This window comes from Sinocyclocheilus grahami, unplaced genomic scaffold (genome assembly GCF_001515645.1).
Source record: "Sinocyclocheilus grahami isolate Dianchi unplaced genomic scaffold, SAMN03320097.WGS_v1.1 scaffold241.1, whole genome shotgun sequence".
NCBI classification, from domain to species: Eukaryota; Metazoa; Chordata; class Actinopteri; order Cypriniformes; family Cyprinidae; genus Sinocyclocheilus; species Sinocyclocheilus grahami.
The window spans coordinates 809,283-824,629 of NW_015505420.1; the positions used below are offsets into that span (position 1 = coordinate 809,283).

At 38.5% G+C, this 15,347-nt stretch overlaps 1 protein-coding gene across 5 annotated transcripts in view; it reads right to left on the reverse strand.

Moving 5' to 3' along the window:
• Positions 1 to 4,384: 4,384 nt before the first annotated feature.
• Positions 4,385 to 15,347, reverse strand: part of nup214 (nucleoporin 214) — a 59,137-nt gene continuing 48,174 nt past the window's right edge. For 2 of the 5 annotated variants that reach the window (XM_016289148.1, XM_016289145.1), the window contains exons 30-35: positions 13,477 to 13,526; positions 10,559 to 10,709; positions 10,129 to 10,284; positions 9,144 to 9,315; positions 6,486 to 6,643; positions 5,891 to 6,015 (exon numbers count right to left, since the gene is read on the reverse strand). In XM_016289148.1, coding sequence (XP_016144634.1) covers positions 5,906 to 6,015; positions 6,486 to 6,643; positions 9,144 to 9,315; positions 10,129 to 10,284; positions 10,559 to 10,709; positions 13,477 to 13,526 — 797 coding nt within the window. In that variant the 3' untranslated portion in view covers positions 5,891 to 5,905. Of the gene's footprint in view, positions 4,705 to 4,785; positions 4,826 to 5,890; positions 6,016 to 6,485; positions 6,644 to 9,143; positions 9,316 to 10,128; positions 10,285 to 10,558; positions 10,710 to 13,476; positions 13,527 to 15,347 lie in introns of those variants that run through there. The other 3 variants (XM_016289150.1, XM_016289149.1, XM_016289147.1) reach the window with 3 other exon arrangements.

A 15,347-nucleotide genomic window follows, 5' to 3' on the forward strand; every position in this document is an offset into this window, starting at 1 on the left:
TTTTGCTGGTTTATGCTGGTCCTTTTGCTGGTTTATGCTGGTCCTTTTGCTGGTTTATGCTGGTACTTTGCCAGCACATGACCAGCATAAACCAGCATAAAACAGCAAAGGACCAGCATGAACCAGCAAAGGACCAGCTTAAACCAGCATCCCAGCGTCAAAACATACCTAGCCAGCATATGCTGGTTTTTCAACAGGATTAATAAAGACATCGACAACCAAACACACAAACACAAGAACATGACTGAAGAATGAGAGATTATCACAGATTTAGTAGCTATAGTATTTTATTATTTTCATCAACCTTATCAATATATCCAAAAGTTTGGGGATTGTTTGCTTGTTTTTGAAAGGAATCGACACTTTTATTCATCAAGGAGGCATTATAATGTTACAAAAGATTTCTATTTTAAATACATGCTGTTCTTTTGAACTTTTGATTCATCAAAAATCCTGAAAAATTAAAACGTATCAGTTTCCACAGCACAACTGTTTTCGACATTGATAAAAATCAGAAATGTTTATTAAGCAGCAAATCAACATATTAGAATGAATTATGAAGGATCACGTGACACTGAAGACTGGAGTAATGATGCAAATCTTAGTAAATGCATTTTAAAGCAATTGACCTTGATGTATTACGGTGTCATTTTGGCGTAAGATCTTCCGGTATTCTCATTGTGCGCAGATGAACTGCAGACTGTGGCGGGTTTAAATCATGTGTATCTGCAGCTGGTTTCATCATAGTCTCCCGTGGATTTAAGCGTGTTTGATAATGGAGCGTATTATTCCATTATCCGTGGTTGAAGACGAGGCTTAAACTAAAGCAGCCGAGAGACTGAGAGATTAACACAATGGTTCCCAACCCTGGTCCTGGAGGCACCCCAACACTGCATGTTTTGCATGTCTCCTTAATCAAACATACCTGATTCAGATCATCAGCTCATTAAGAGAGACTCCAAGAGCTGAAACTGGTGTGTGAGAGAAAGGAGACATGCAAAATGTGCAGTGTTGGGGTGCCTCCAGGACCAGGGTTGGGAACCACTGGATTAACAGACTCGATCCCAGAGCGCAGACACTCCAGCGGCATGATGGGATTGATCTCTAGACACCAAACTCTGATCATCTGCAGACAAGATTTGTCTTCATTTGTCTGCATTCACTGCTATATTTACACGCGCCTCTCCTGCACCTATCTCATTCTAAACACATAATCTATAAGATAATAAACAGACAGACGCCAGATGCTTATGTGGAAAAACAAAACCTCCTCTAATGCCTGAGGAACTACAGGAAGATGCTGGTCAAAATGAAATATCATGATGTATCGCAGGGTCAAAGGACAATGCGCTCGACACATGGTGCATCTATAACCTCATCACAGCGACAAACGCAAACAAACAAAGGTTTGGATCAGTGGCTTATTTCATGAAACCGGTTTCAGTGGTTACTCGGGTAAGTTTAAGTGTAGTTTCTTCAAACTCCGTTTTTTGTTGTTGTTCAGAATCTCTTCTAGAAGAATCTGGAAGCACTCGAGGCATGTGAAGAGACACTACTGTAATGATAGGAGCCTGAGTGACTGACACACACACACACACACACACACACACACACACAATTTATCATTTCATTAGGAAATAAATCACGTCAGGAATGAACGACAAATATTAAGGCCTAAAATTAAGATTTATGTATTTTAATTGCATTTAAAATGTCCATGCATTTGGATTGCAGTTTTAACAAACTAATAAACTTAATGCAATGAATATTAGTCAGTCACGCATAAAAGAACAGATCAGATTTCTGTAATAGTACTAATAAACTGAATGTGTTTAAAGTGCACATTAACCAGGTTAATATATTTTTCATGTAAAGTCAAGTCACCTTTATATAGCGCTTTATGCAATACAGATTGCGTCAAAGCATTTTTACAGTGTTAAACAGAAAAAACGTGTGCTGATAATGCAAAAGGACAATAGAACACAGTCCATTTATCAGTTAAAGTCAGTTCATCGTTGATTCAGTGATGTCAATGTCTAGCTCAGTTCAGTTCTCTTCCAATAGTATCTGTGCAATCAAGTCAACAAAATTGCAAGAAATTGTGTCCCAAACAAAGCAAGCCGAAGGCGACAGTGGCAAGGACCCAAAACTCCATTGGTGACAGACATGGAGGGAAAAAAAAAAAAAACCTTGAGAAACCAGGCTCAGTCGGGGAGCCAGTTCTCATGGTGTGGTTTAATTCCAGACTGTCACCTTTATATAGCGCTTTATGCAATACAGATTGCGTCAAAGCATTTTTACAGTGTTAAACAGAAAAACCGTGTGCTGATAATGCAAAAGGACAATAGAACACAGTCCATTTATCAGTTAAAGTCAGTTCATCGTTGATTCAGTGATGTCAATGTCCAGCTCAGTTCAGTTCTCTTCCAATAGTATCTGTGCAATCAAGTCAACAAAATTGCAAGAAATTGTGTCCCAAACAAAGCAAGCCGAAGGCGACAGTGGCAAGGACCCAAAACTCCATTGGTGACAGACATGGAGGGACAAAACAAAAAAACCTTGAGAAACCAGGCCGATGGCCGACAAGGTCTTCACAGGGGATCTGTCTCTAGGGTTCATCTAGTTGTCCTGGTCTCCGCTGACATTCAGGGCTGTAGAGGTCATCTCTAGGTGCTGATCCACCATCTGGTCTGGATACATACTGGATCTGTATGGCGACCTTAGAATAAGAATGAAAGAGACTAATATAAGTGTAGATGCTATTCTTCTAACGATGTAGCAGGTACATTGTATGTTATTGGAAGTGTTCCCGGTTCCGGCTGACCTAATCAATGCAGCCTAACAATCCTTTAACGGATTTGAATTATAGAAATGCGATAGTGTATTATGTGTACGTCAGGTTAAAAAGATGGGTTTTTAATCTAGATTTAAACTGACTGAGTGTGTCTGCCTCTTGAACAACACTAGGTAGATTATTCTAGAGTTTGGGCGCTAAATAGGAAAAGGACCTGCTGCCAGCAGTACATGTTGTTGGTTTAGATCAGTGATCCTCAAATCTGGCTCGCGAGATCCACTTTCCTGCAGAGTTTAGCTCCAACCCTAATCAAACAAACCTACCTGTGATTAGGGTTAGAGCTAAACTCTGCAGGAAAGTGGATCTCGCGAGCCAGATTTGAGGATCACTGGTTTAGATGATTTAACAAGTTTATAGTCCTGTCCTATAGCAGAGAAAGAGTGGAAATGCTCTTCTGGCTGGACTTCCATCAAGCACAACGGACCTCTTCACATGATTCAGAATGCAGCGGCAGGACTGGTCTTCAACGAGCCCACGTTACACCTCTCTTTATCTCCTTGCACTGGCTGCAGGTTGCGGCTCGCATCAAGTTCAAGACATTGATGCTTGCATATAGAACAGCCACAGGCTCAGCACCCGCCTACTTCCACTCACTACTACGAATCTACATCCCCTCCAGAAGTCTGAGATCCGCTAGCGAGCGACGCCTCGTGGTACCATCACAGAGAGGCTCAAAATCACTTTCCAGCACATTCTCGTTCACCGTTCCTGGCTGGTGGAATGATCTTTCCACCCCTATCCAGAATGCTGAATCCATGACAATTTTCAAGCGATGGTTGAGAACTCATCTCTTTCGACGCTACTTGACTTCATCCTAAATTGAAAAAGAAATTATCTTTATTTATTCCTTCTTTCTAGCTTGTAATTATTTGAACAATGCCTAAAACTTGGTATTGCGAGCACTTCCTGTGTCTGTTTGCCTCTTTAAGAAGAATCGCTTTATGTATTCCCCACTTTGGATAAAAGCCTCTGCAAAATGACTAAATGTAAATGTGACATTGTTCCTCAGGGAATAATAAATCATCAATAAATCCAGTTTGTTTCAATCTCATACTAACTGAACATTGCTTGTTCGACAGCTAGTCATATTTTAACTTTTGGTCACACTTTATTTAAAGTCCAATTCTCACTATTAACTAAGACTTTTGCCTCAAACTCCTAATGTGCTGCTTATTAATAGTAAGGCAGTTAAGTTTAGGTATGGTGTAAAGTTAATGGATCGAGAATATGGTCATGCAGAATAAGGCACTAATTTTGTGCTGTATAAGTACTTATAAACAGCCAATATGCATGTTAATAAGCAACCAGTTAACAGTAAGAATTAGTCCTTAAAATAAAGTGTTACCTTACTTTTTACCTGAATAAATGTAATTGTTTTCACGATGAACAGATTTATGCTGATTCTAAGCAATTTGAATTAAAAGCATTTTGGGAATTTAATTATTTAAATCAAATCAAATAGATGGAAAATATTTAACTATGCAATGACTTTTTAAGTGCAGAAATCTGACCCATTTAAAAATATGCATCACATTGATTTGATTAGTCTTTTATGCCATTGAACTTCAAATAGAGGCCTAAATATCGCCTGAATATTTTTTACAGTGTGACAGTAAAGCACAGAAATGAAAAGTACAGTCAACAGCACTTGAGTTTATTTCACATTGTGCAGTTAAAACAGAAGAAACACATTGAACATAAAACAGGAGGACATCAGCACATGTTAAGAACATGAACCTCATGGCACATTCAATCCTGCGTGCACACTATAAAATCACAGCAGATCAGATCAGATGACGTCAGTGTCCGCAGATCAACTCCTCCAACTGTTGAACGTCTGAGACGAGGGTCTGAAAAACATCAGAGACATGACTGTGTGAGCAGAACTCTGACGGATGTGTGTGAATGAACGTGAATGACGAAACACTTACTGGTTGGCGTTAGTGTTGGTGTTCCCAAAACCTCCAAAACCTACAGACACAGACATAATCAGAGAGTCAGACTTCATCAGCAATGACAGGTGAAGGTAAAGTGGTAAAGAGGTCTGGAGTGGGTTTAGCACTGTAACTAGGTAACGTGTGACACACAGCGAGCGGCACTCGAGTCTGACTTTGGTGATTTATCACAGGAGATGCAGAGAATGCGAGCGCAGCAGAGATAAGAGCTCATGAGAAACAGAACCTGCACTGAACGACTCTATTTAGCACTTCAAAAATCTCAAAACCAGTGTTGTTATTGGTAACTCAAACTATAATTAGAATTAAAACGATTGAAAAAGGGTTGTCATTAAATGAAATAAAGCTGAATATAATACAAATATTACATTAACAACTACATTTAGAAAATTAGTAATGCTGCCTTTTGGTTAAAGTACTAAAATTACTTAAATTATATACAGTATATATATAATTTTGTTAAACAAAAGCACAAAATTACAAACTAAAATTAGAAACATTGCTTTCCCAACTAAAAAAAACAACAACTAAAAATTAAGTTAAATAATAATGAGAATTATTATTATTAATTTATTTACAAAAGCACAACATTAGACACATTAAGTATTTCTAATTAAGTGCAAGTTTACGTACTAAAATTACTAAAACTAAAAAAAAGCTTAAAATCGAAAACCGCACATAAAAATCATAAAAACTAAAATTAGAAATGTTGCCTTAGAAAAAAAAAAAAACTAACATTAAAATGAAAATATGAGTATTATTTGACAATGAAATCTGACCTCGGTTGTATTCAAATCACGAAACTAGATGAAAATTTCTCAAGACAAACTTTAGCTTTAGCTTGAAGTTTGAAAGTTTAGATGGATGGATAGATATGGTCAGATGATAGATACAGTGGGTATAGAAAAGAATCACCCCCCTTTAAAATAATCACATTTTGTCACATTATGTCACAAATGAGTGGTTGCTAGGGTGTTGCTATGCGGTTTCTAGGGTACTTGGGGTGATTGCTAGGAAGTTGCTATGTGGTTGCTAAGGTACGTGGGGTGGTTGCTAGGTAGTTGCTATGTGGTTCCTAAGGTACGTGGGGTGGTTGCTAGGTGTCTAGTGTCTTCTGGGTGGTTTCTAGGCGGCTACTAGATTGTTCTGGATAGTTGCTAGAGATTGTTGCAGTCTGAAGGTCTGGGCTGGGTTTGATGGATGTAGCTTGAAAGGAGGAGATGCATTTACAAATTTAGTCTCAGAATAATATATAATAATAATAATAAGCTTAAATAGAATATCAGTAGGTTGGCTTATAACAATCCCTACACATTTCGCGTTATAGGCTTTCTCAAGCCAACCTAATTAATATTTAAATTAATGAGCATGTCAAACTTTTGGCCAAAGTTGTGTGTGTAATGCAAGATTATCAGGTAAAATGCTAAAGCATGTGATCATCCAGATTTCTAGTTCAGACTCGAGCTCCACAAGAAAAGAAACAAACTGCTCCAAAATCTTGTGTAGTTTGAATGAAACTGGCGTTTGATTAGTGAACCAGCCAAACGCAGCACGTTCTCGGCTCTAAAGCTAGTCCTGCTGCGGCTGTAAGGGGACGCAGAATAACAGCAGCATTTGATGCCGAGGGCCTGTGAACTCCTGACCGCTGTCGGTGTGAAAGAGACGTGTGGTTTCACCTCCAGACGAGCCGAAGCCGGAGAAAGCGCCGCTCTGAGTGCCGAATCCCGACGGCGGCGGCGGCTGCTGCTGCTGCGCCAGACTCCCGAACGAAGGCGGCGCCGTACTGGAACCCGCTAGAGAGCTGAACGATGACGTATTCTGAGGAGACCCGAACCTGAAACACACAAACAGAAGCATGCGTCGCGTCAGAGGCTGAACATGCGACACAGATGGCAGTGGGTTTATTTGGGTGAGTTATGCGGCGCGACAAGTGCGAGACATACGCACACTATCCTTGTGAGGACTCTCCATAGGCGTAATGGTTTTTATACTGTACAGACCTTATATTATATTGCCCTACACCAACCCTACCCCTAAACCTACCCCTCACAGGAAACTTTCTGCATTTTATGATTTTCAAAAAACTTCATTCTGTATGATTTATAAGCTTTTGTCATAACCTACATTCAGCATAATTCCTGACAAACACGCTCATGTGACCTCCAAGTGGAAATGACAATAATCCAACATTTCATTTCCTCATTCTGAGCGTCTGCACACACGTCACGGCAAACCGCTTGACAATGTCATCTGATCAACTCAAAACACAAAATACATGGTCATTCATCTATTGTGCTGTCTAACATGAACAATAAAACGCAGCTCTGATCCCATCCCATCAGCTTTCATCCAGTGTGTTTTCATGCACTGGGCCATTGGGGTCGATTTTGCTTTCATAACACGTCTTTTCAAACTAGTGGAAAGAAAACACCCCAAATCCAAAAACTGTGGGTTCAATCTTTTAAAGGGATAGTTCACCCAAAAATGAAAATTCTGTCATTAATTACTCACCCTCGTGTCGTTCCAAACCCGTGAGACCTCCGTTCATCTTCGGAACACAAATTACGATATTTTTGATGAATTCTGAGAGCTCTCTGACCCTCCCATAGACAGCAATGTAATTACCACGATCAAGGTTCAGAAACGTAGCAAGGACATCGGTAAAATAATCCATGTGACATCAGGGGTTCAACCGTAATTTTACGAAGCTACGAGAATACTGTTTGTATGCAAAGAAAACAAAAATAACGACTTTTTCAACAATTCGTCTCCTCCGCGTCACCCTGTAGCGCCATTTTGGAGAGTATCCACTGAACGCAAACAGCGTATATGCTATTCTGTGTCAGCTGTGTCAAGTGGATACAATGTCTACCATGTTTACTCTTTGATTTGAATGAAAACAAAGTATCCGCGTGACGCAGGTGACACAGAATAGCATACGCTGTTTACGTTCAGTGGATACTCTCCAAAATGGCACCAGGAGGAGACGAATTGTTGAATAAAGTTGCTATTTTTGTTTTCTTTGTGCACAAAAAGTATTCTCGTAGCTTCGTAAAATTACGGTTGAACACCTGATGTCACATGGATTATTTTAATTAAATTTTTCAATTTAATTGATAATTTATGCATTTAGTAGACGCTTGGACTTAGTGTATTCAGGCTATACATTTTTTTACCAGTATGTGTGTTCCCTGGGAATCGAACCCACGACCTTTTGCGCTGCTAACGCAATGCTCTACCACTGAGCCACAGGAACATGGTAATTACATTGCGGTCTATGAAGGGCCAGAGAGCCCTCAGAATTCATCAAAAATATCTTAATTTGTGTTCCGAAGATGAACGGAGGTCTTACGGGTTTGGAACGACATGAGGGTGAGTAATTAATGACAGAATTTTTATTTTTCCCTTTAAGGCCTTTACTGAGGGGTTTGCTTGTATATCATTCACACTGATTTACACAACATTTTATTTCTAAAAACATGTATTTGCACTCCGTCTATTGACAGTATTTTTTAGGGATGCACTGAATTTTCGGAAATGGCATCATCAGTTTTTGGCTGAAAAAAAAAAAAGGTAGAAAATACAAACTGAAAATATATGCCTTCTTTCCCTTCGCCCTGTGCTCAGCGCTCAGATTTCACTCTTGCTCTAGCCATTATCACGGCGCTACCCAGAAAAGGGCAATCATGTCAGCTGTATGGAAATACTTTAAAGTGTCTGTTCGGTGAAAATTTCAAGAGGAGATACGGTGCCGAAGCACTTTACCATGACAGGTTTGATACACCTCTGATTCGGCCAAGTGTATCTGGAATTTTCGGTTTCGGCCCAGTATTTTCATTTTGGTGCATCCCTAGTATTTTCTGAATTATGGAGTGATAAAAGAAATCCAAATCCCCTTTAACTCTAATGTCAACAAAACCAAACAAGAATTTTGAACCAATGTTCAGATTTCTGTTCTGGAAATGTATGCAAATGCACGCATATTTAATAGGATAATGCATAATTTGCGTATTTGAATACAACATTTCAGAAATATTGTAATGTCATAATGCACTGTGATTAATTCACCAGGGAAGTATGGTGATATCTATTAGTTTAAGATTGGACTCTTTTACCCTATATACAGTGGGGCAAAAAAGTATTTAGTCAGCCACCAATTCTTCTACTGATGTTTTAAATAGTTTTCCTTGTATGACAGCATTCTGTGATTGCGTCGTGTTTTTCACGTCACAGAAACCCTACAGCTCTGGGAGGATCTTACACACATTCACGTTAAATCACTGTATCACGCTGGATGAGGCAGTGGTTTCGCAGACTGACCCAGTGGGACTCACCCAAATCCCCCAACGTTGGCGGCCGTGGTTCCCTCACCAAACAACTTCCCCGAGGAGGAGCCCAGCGGACTGTTGAAGGAAGGGGTGGAGCCAAACCCCGCAGATCCGCCGAATGCTGGAGATCCACCGAAAGTAGGAGGACTGCCGAAGACCGGCGCGCCGCCGAAACCAGCTGCAGAACGCCAGATCAAAAACACACAGATCTGCATTAGATCAGACAGGAGAACAGGAAGCATACTGCCATTGTTCAGGAAAGAGCATCGTTCACTGAGCGCTCTGAAATTACAGCCAGCTGAATAATTCAGTGAGTCTCGTCATTGAATTACATTTTCAGGATCGCTGACATTAAAGTAAATGCCTGTTTGGTTTAAAAAAAAAAAAGAAAAAAAAAAGCTGTCGAGCTGAATCTAAAAGACTAAAATAACTGAGATAATAATAGTAATCATAATGATAAATAAAAAATAATAAAAACAATCAAAATAAAAACAACAACAGTAATAATATATAATAAAATAAAAAAGATAAAACAAAAATAATAAAAACATAAAATAGATAACAACAAAAATGTAATTGATAAAATCAAAATAATAATAAAAATGATAAAATTAAACAAAATAACAAAGTATATAATAATATATAAAACAAGTAATATAATAATAACAACAACAAAGATAAAAAAGTAATAAAATAAACACAATAATAATAATAAAGACAAAATGATAAAAACAAAAAATAAAGTAATATAATAAAGACAATACAAAAGTAATTAAAACACTAAAACGTAAATAAACAATAATACAAATAAATAATAATAATAACAAAATAAAATAATAAAATAAAGGATAACATTAAGAACAAAAATAACAAACAAAATAATAATAATACAAATTAAACACAACAACAATAATAACAGTTCTTGGCATTAAAATGTCCACTTCCTCATTTATGTGTTAGACTGCATTACATTGTGTGGTGTGTGTTTGACCTGGTTTGGTGGGTGTAGAGAACGACCCGAAACCCTGTGCAGCCACAGACCCCGTGCTGGAGCTGAATGAACCGCTGGCTGTCTGTTCACCAAACGAACTGCTGCCGAAACTAAAGCCCTTCGCTCCGCTGCTCCCAAACAGGTTAGATGGACCTGCCGGAAACAAACCACACAAGAACTTCAGCACTAATGCAGAGGAGAGATGCTCTCTGGCGCTTAAAACACAGATACTATAACCATTTTCATTTTTTATACTTTTAAAAAAAGTTTTTATTCATTTATTTACGTTTTAGTTAAGTATATCAAATTAAAGTTAAAGGTTTTTATTTTATTTCAATTAACATTTCTCAAGTAAAGAAATGTTTTTCTTTTTTCTTTTTATGGTTATAGTTTACTACAATTGTACAATAGTAAATATCAGTGTGCTCACCTGTATTAATGGGTTGACCGAATCCACCTGTGGCTGGCGATCCAAACGGGTTTTTGTTGGCAGCATCTTCACTGGGTTTTCCTCCAAGACCACTGAAAAATCCTGATCCTGATGAAGTGTTTGACCCGAACAGACTTCCGCTGGACTGAGCCTGATAACAAAATCAGATACCCCCCCCCGCAATTAGTGTATCAACCAGGGGTGTAACAGTACATGTATTCGTCCCGAACGGCCAGGGTACAGACGCTACGGTTCAGTTTCCAGCAATCAGACGACGAAAACAGTCAGTCATATAGGCGATCAAACACAGAAGGGGGAGCACGCTGTAATGCAACGCTGAAAGAGCAGAAGAAGAGACGGTCGCAATTACAGTCAAGTTCCATTGAGCTCTATTGTTAACGAAGGAACTTGCGACCATAGTTGCTTCTGGGAAACGCACCCATGATCAATAACTCATGAGCTAAACATTGTTACTACACAAATAACACCACTTTTTCAATCGCAGTAACATAGACAACAAGCTAATATTCCTCAAAATGAGCCCCCCTTTGCACTGGACAAAATACTTTGCTCTCTATGCGGAGGCAGCTGAGAGACATGTTCAATTATTTTCTAGATTTAAAGTCCAGTTTCCAGCAATCAGATGACGAATACAGTCAGTCATATAGGCAATCAAACACAGAAGGGGGAGCGCGCAGTAATGCAATGATGAAAGAGCAGAAGAAGAGACGATCTACGCACACCAACCCAAACCAAGAATGGCACGCAGGCATGCAAGAGCTTGAAGAACCGCCTGCTTGTTTTAAATCAGCAGTGTGGGAAAGTTTCGGCTTCTAGAGATAAACCTGTCGACCAGCCATAAATTGGAAAAATTAATTTTTTTAAGTTTTATTTTGGCCGATCTCTATTCCGGAATTACATTAATCATTTCCCAAAATGTAATTTGTGTGGAAATATTACAAAGTCTGCAAACAGGATGCTAACAGAGGCCAGAGATGCTGAAGACGGACACAAAGAGCAGAAAATACCATACCAGATCAAGCTCACTGTATACAATAAAAAAAATATTGAATTAGGGGTGGTGGGTTATATGAGAGGAACTTACCATCTTCAGAAAAGTTTAGTGGCATTTTCTTTTCCTCTCCAATTAATGCATATTAAAGTAGTGTTTACATGTGCAGCTGCACTGTATTGCTGCTGTTACATAAGTGCCACCTGCTGCCAGAGAATGAATTTGCATTTTCATTCAGTCCGTCTGCCGTTTTTGTTTTGAGCAGGTGTCTTATGTAGCATCATTTCACAAATCTAAACTCAGAACATTCTGTTTTTGCTTTAAATCTTGAAATTATACAATGTAATTCAAATAAAAAAACAACTGCTCATGCTACATGTATGTAGCACTACTCAAAATAGAAAAAAATAAAAATCCCTGTTGTATCAAATTCGTATCGAACCGTGACCCCAAAACCAAGGTACGTATCGAACCGTGACTTCTGTGTACTGTTACACCCCTAGTATCAACTATATTACTGGCTGGAAAAACTGGAAGAAATCTTATTTATGAATATTAATAAACTTTTAAATATCATATTGCTTTGGTTAAGGGATTTTTAGACCATTCTGCTGTATTTGAAAAGGTTTCAGGTCTCACTGGCTGGCAGGCAAAACCAAGAGTGAAAACCTGAAATTTGTGTCTAAACAATGGAAATATACAGCCAATATGTAATTCGGGTGACTCAAAGCAGTCCTTCAGCAGACTGACAGCTCATCCTGTTTCAAGGCCTGCAGCAGAGAGAAACTCTAAAACTTGTATCTGACATGTTGCAATTCCAGCCTCCACTGCATGCTGATGACACCCCATCACTGCATCTGAGACTGAGACTCAAACACACACATCCAGCTGAATAATAACCCGCCTGCTTCAGCAGGTAAAGAGCTTATGATGTGCTTTGTAAGGACTGTACCTGTCCAAAGACGCCGGCTCCGCCGGCTCCGCTGGCCTGCTGTCCAAACACTGAACAAAAAAAAACACACACAGATATTAAGAGATCAAACATAAAACTCTTTGTGCTTATTCTTTAGCACTGGATGAAAGCAGACTCAAAAGTATTAAATGCATGCACAATCATCTATGAACTTGATAAACACTGCAAATGCATCATACCATCCACAACCTTTCAAATATCTTTCCAAGAAATTCAGATTTAAATGTACAGTGAATTGCACAAATAGAGACGTTTCTTTTGTAAAAGTACTTGCAACAAGGATGATGCACATTTGTCTAACTGCACCATGGTATTGTGGCAGAAATGTGAGATATTCATGTATAATTTTATTATTATTAATGTAGACATGTATTAAATGTATTAAACGAGCAATGGCATATAATTACAGTCTTTTTTGTGATTAAACAGTGCTGCGTTTCAAACACTTAAGTCAGCTCTTTTGATTTGCTTTTTTTGGCTATTCATAAGCTGTGGGTCTCATTTCATTGCCTGTGATTCCTTGCATAGTTTACATACAGTATCAAGGCATCATCAAGTTAACAACTGATGCATTCCTGTAGCTAAAACAGTAGAGCAAGGTCACGGGTTCAATTCCCAGGGAAAGCAATAACTGATAAAATGGGTACCTTGAATTCAATTTAAGTCGCTTTGGATATATGGGATGATATTAGACTCAAAATGATTAATAGACGCACGCACAATTATTCATGTACTGCATACATTTTATACATGTATCTTACTAACCACAAACAAATGCCTTTCAATTTGAGTCTGTGGAATTCAGGATTAAATGATTGTGCAGGGATTTGTACAAATCCAGACATGTTTGCGAATAAAAATGTTCTGTTCTGCATTAATATATCATAAATTGCTCAGGTAAAGAGCTTATGATGTGCTTTGTAAGGACTGTACCTGTCCAAAGACGCCGGCTCCGCCGGCTCCGCTGGCCTGCTGTCCAAACACTGAACAAAAAAAAACACACACAGATATTAAGAGATCAAACATAAAACTCTTTGTGCTTATTCTTTAGCACTGGATGAAAGCAGACTCAAAAGTATTAAATGCATGCACAATCATCTATGAACTTGATAAACACTGCAAATGCATCTTACCATCCACAACCTTTCAAATATCTTTCCAAGAAATTCAGATTTAAATGTACAGTGAATTGCACAAATAGAGACGTTTCTTTTGTAAAAGTATTTGCAACAAGGATGATGCACATTTGTGGATCGAGTGGAATGCATGCATTCATTGACCATCCTATTTGATTCACTTGGATTTTGAGACTTGATTGTCTGACTGAAACATAGGCTTTCGACACTCTCTTCATGCTCCTCTATCTGTTTGACTGATTCAGTAATGCACAGATGAAAAAAACAATCAGCAGTTGACCTCAAAGATGCAGTCAACAACCCATGACATGAAACTTGAAATCACTCTCAAATATTAATAAATTAATGCACAATCATCTATGAAACTCTAAAGTCATCTATGAAATGATAAAAACTGCATATGTATTGTACTATCCACAATAAAACCCAGAATTAAAGGTGCAGCGATTTGTACAAATAAAGACATGTTTGTGAATACACATTTTTTTGTATTAGTGTATCAGAATTTGTGCAAGCAACAAGGAAGATGTGCATTTGACTAATTTGCATGTTGAGGCTGAACCACTGACTTTCAACACTCTCTTTGTGCTCCTCTATCCGTTTGACTGATTCAGTAATGCACAGTTCATCTCAAATGTCATTGATTATCCAGAACATAATATGCAGTCTAAGGTGATTCCGACAGATACATCTGCAACATTTTAATCAGCACAGAGTTCTATGTGGCTCTCAACAAGCAGGGAGTAAACAGGTGTGAACAGGGCATCCTACAGTGTCACTGAAGCTCAGGGGTCAGAGACTCAGCTGTTTATAATGTGGAAGTCTCAGGATCTCTGAGAATTCATAGGAATGGGAGAAATCCTGGCCTGAGGACACGCCCGAGACTGCTGCACATTCCAGTGCTGGACAATCTCATCCACGACCCTGACATGCTCATGACACATGAACAACACTCAATTACTCCTGTGAACATGCACACTAGACGTCAACACTTTTAATGTAGCTAGTGTCTATCTTCACCTATTACCGCTTTTCCACCATCGTAACTAAAACGATCTGAGCATGGGATAAAAAATGTGACAAAGATAAACTTTTAAATATCAGCTTTAAAATGTGGATTTACAGTGAATTTTTAGCACCATTTTAATAAAAAAAAGTTCACCCTACATAGTTTGGATTAGGCCTAGGCGATAAAATAATTATCAGGGCGATATAATTTTCCTCGATAAAACGTTAAGAATTCAATAAATGTTCAATATAATGTTTATGCGCCAAAAGCATTACGAAACTCATTTGAACCGTGCCATAGAGCATTTGTCCAAAGTTTAAACGGCAGCGCGAGCTTCCTAGAGCAGATGCGTTTACTCGCTGAGAAGCCTCGGTCACCAAACAGTGCTGTGAGATCCAGTGTGGAGAGCTTTAATTCAGCGAAGAACACAAATGACTCAGTGATTTAAACTAGTTTAAAGCCAGATGAAACAGCGCTGACAAACAACGATACAGTCAGAAGGCTTTTCAATCCACAAATCACCATCATTTACCACTGATTTACCATAGTAACATTAACTGCACCATGGTATTGTGGCAGAAATGTGAGATATTCATATATAATTTTATTATTATTAATGTAGACATGTATTAAATGTATTAAACGAGCAATGGCATATA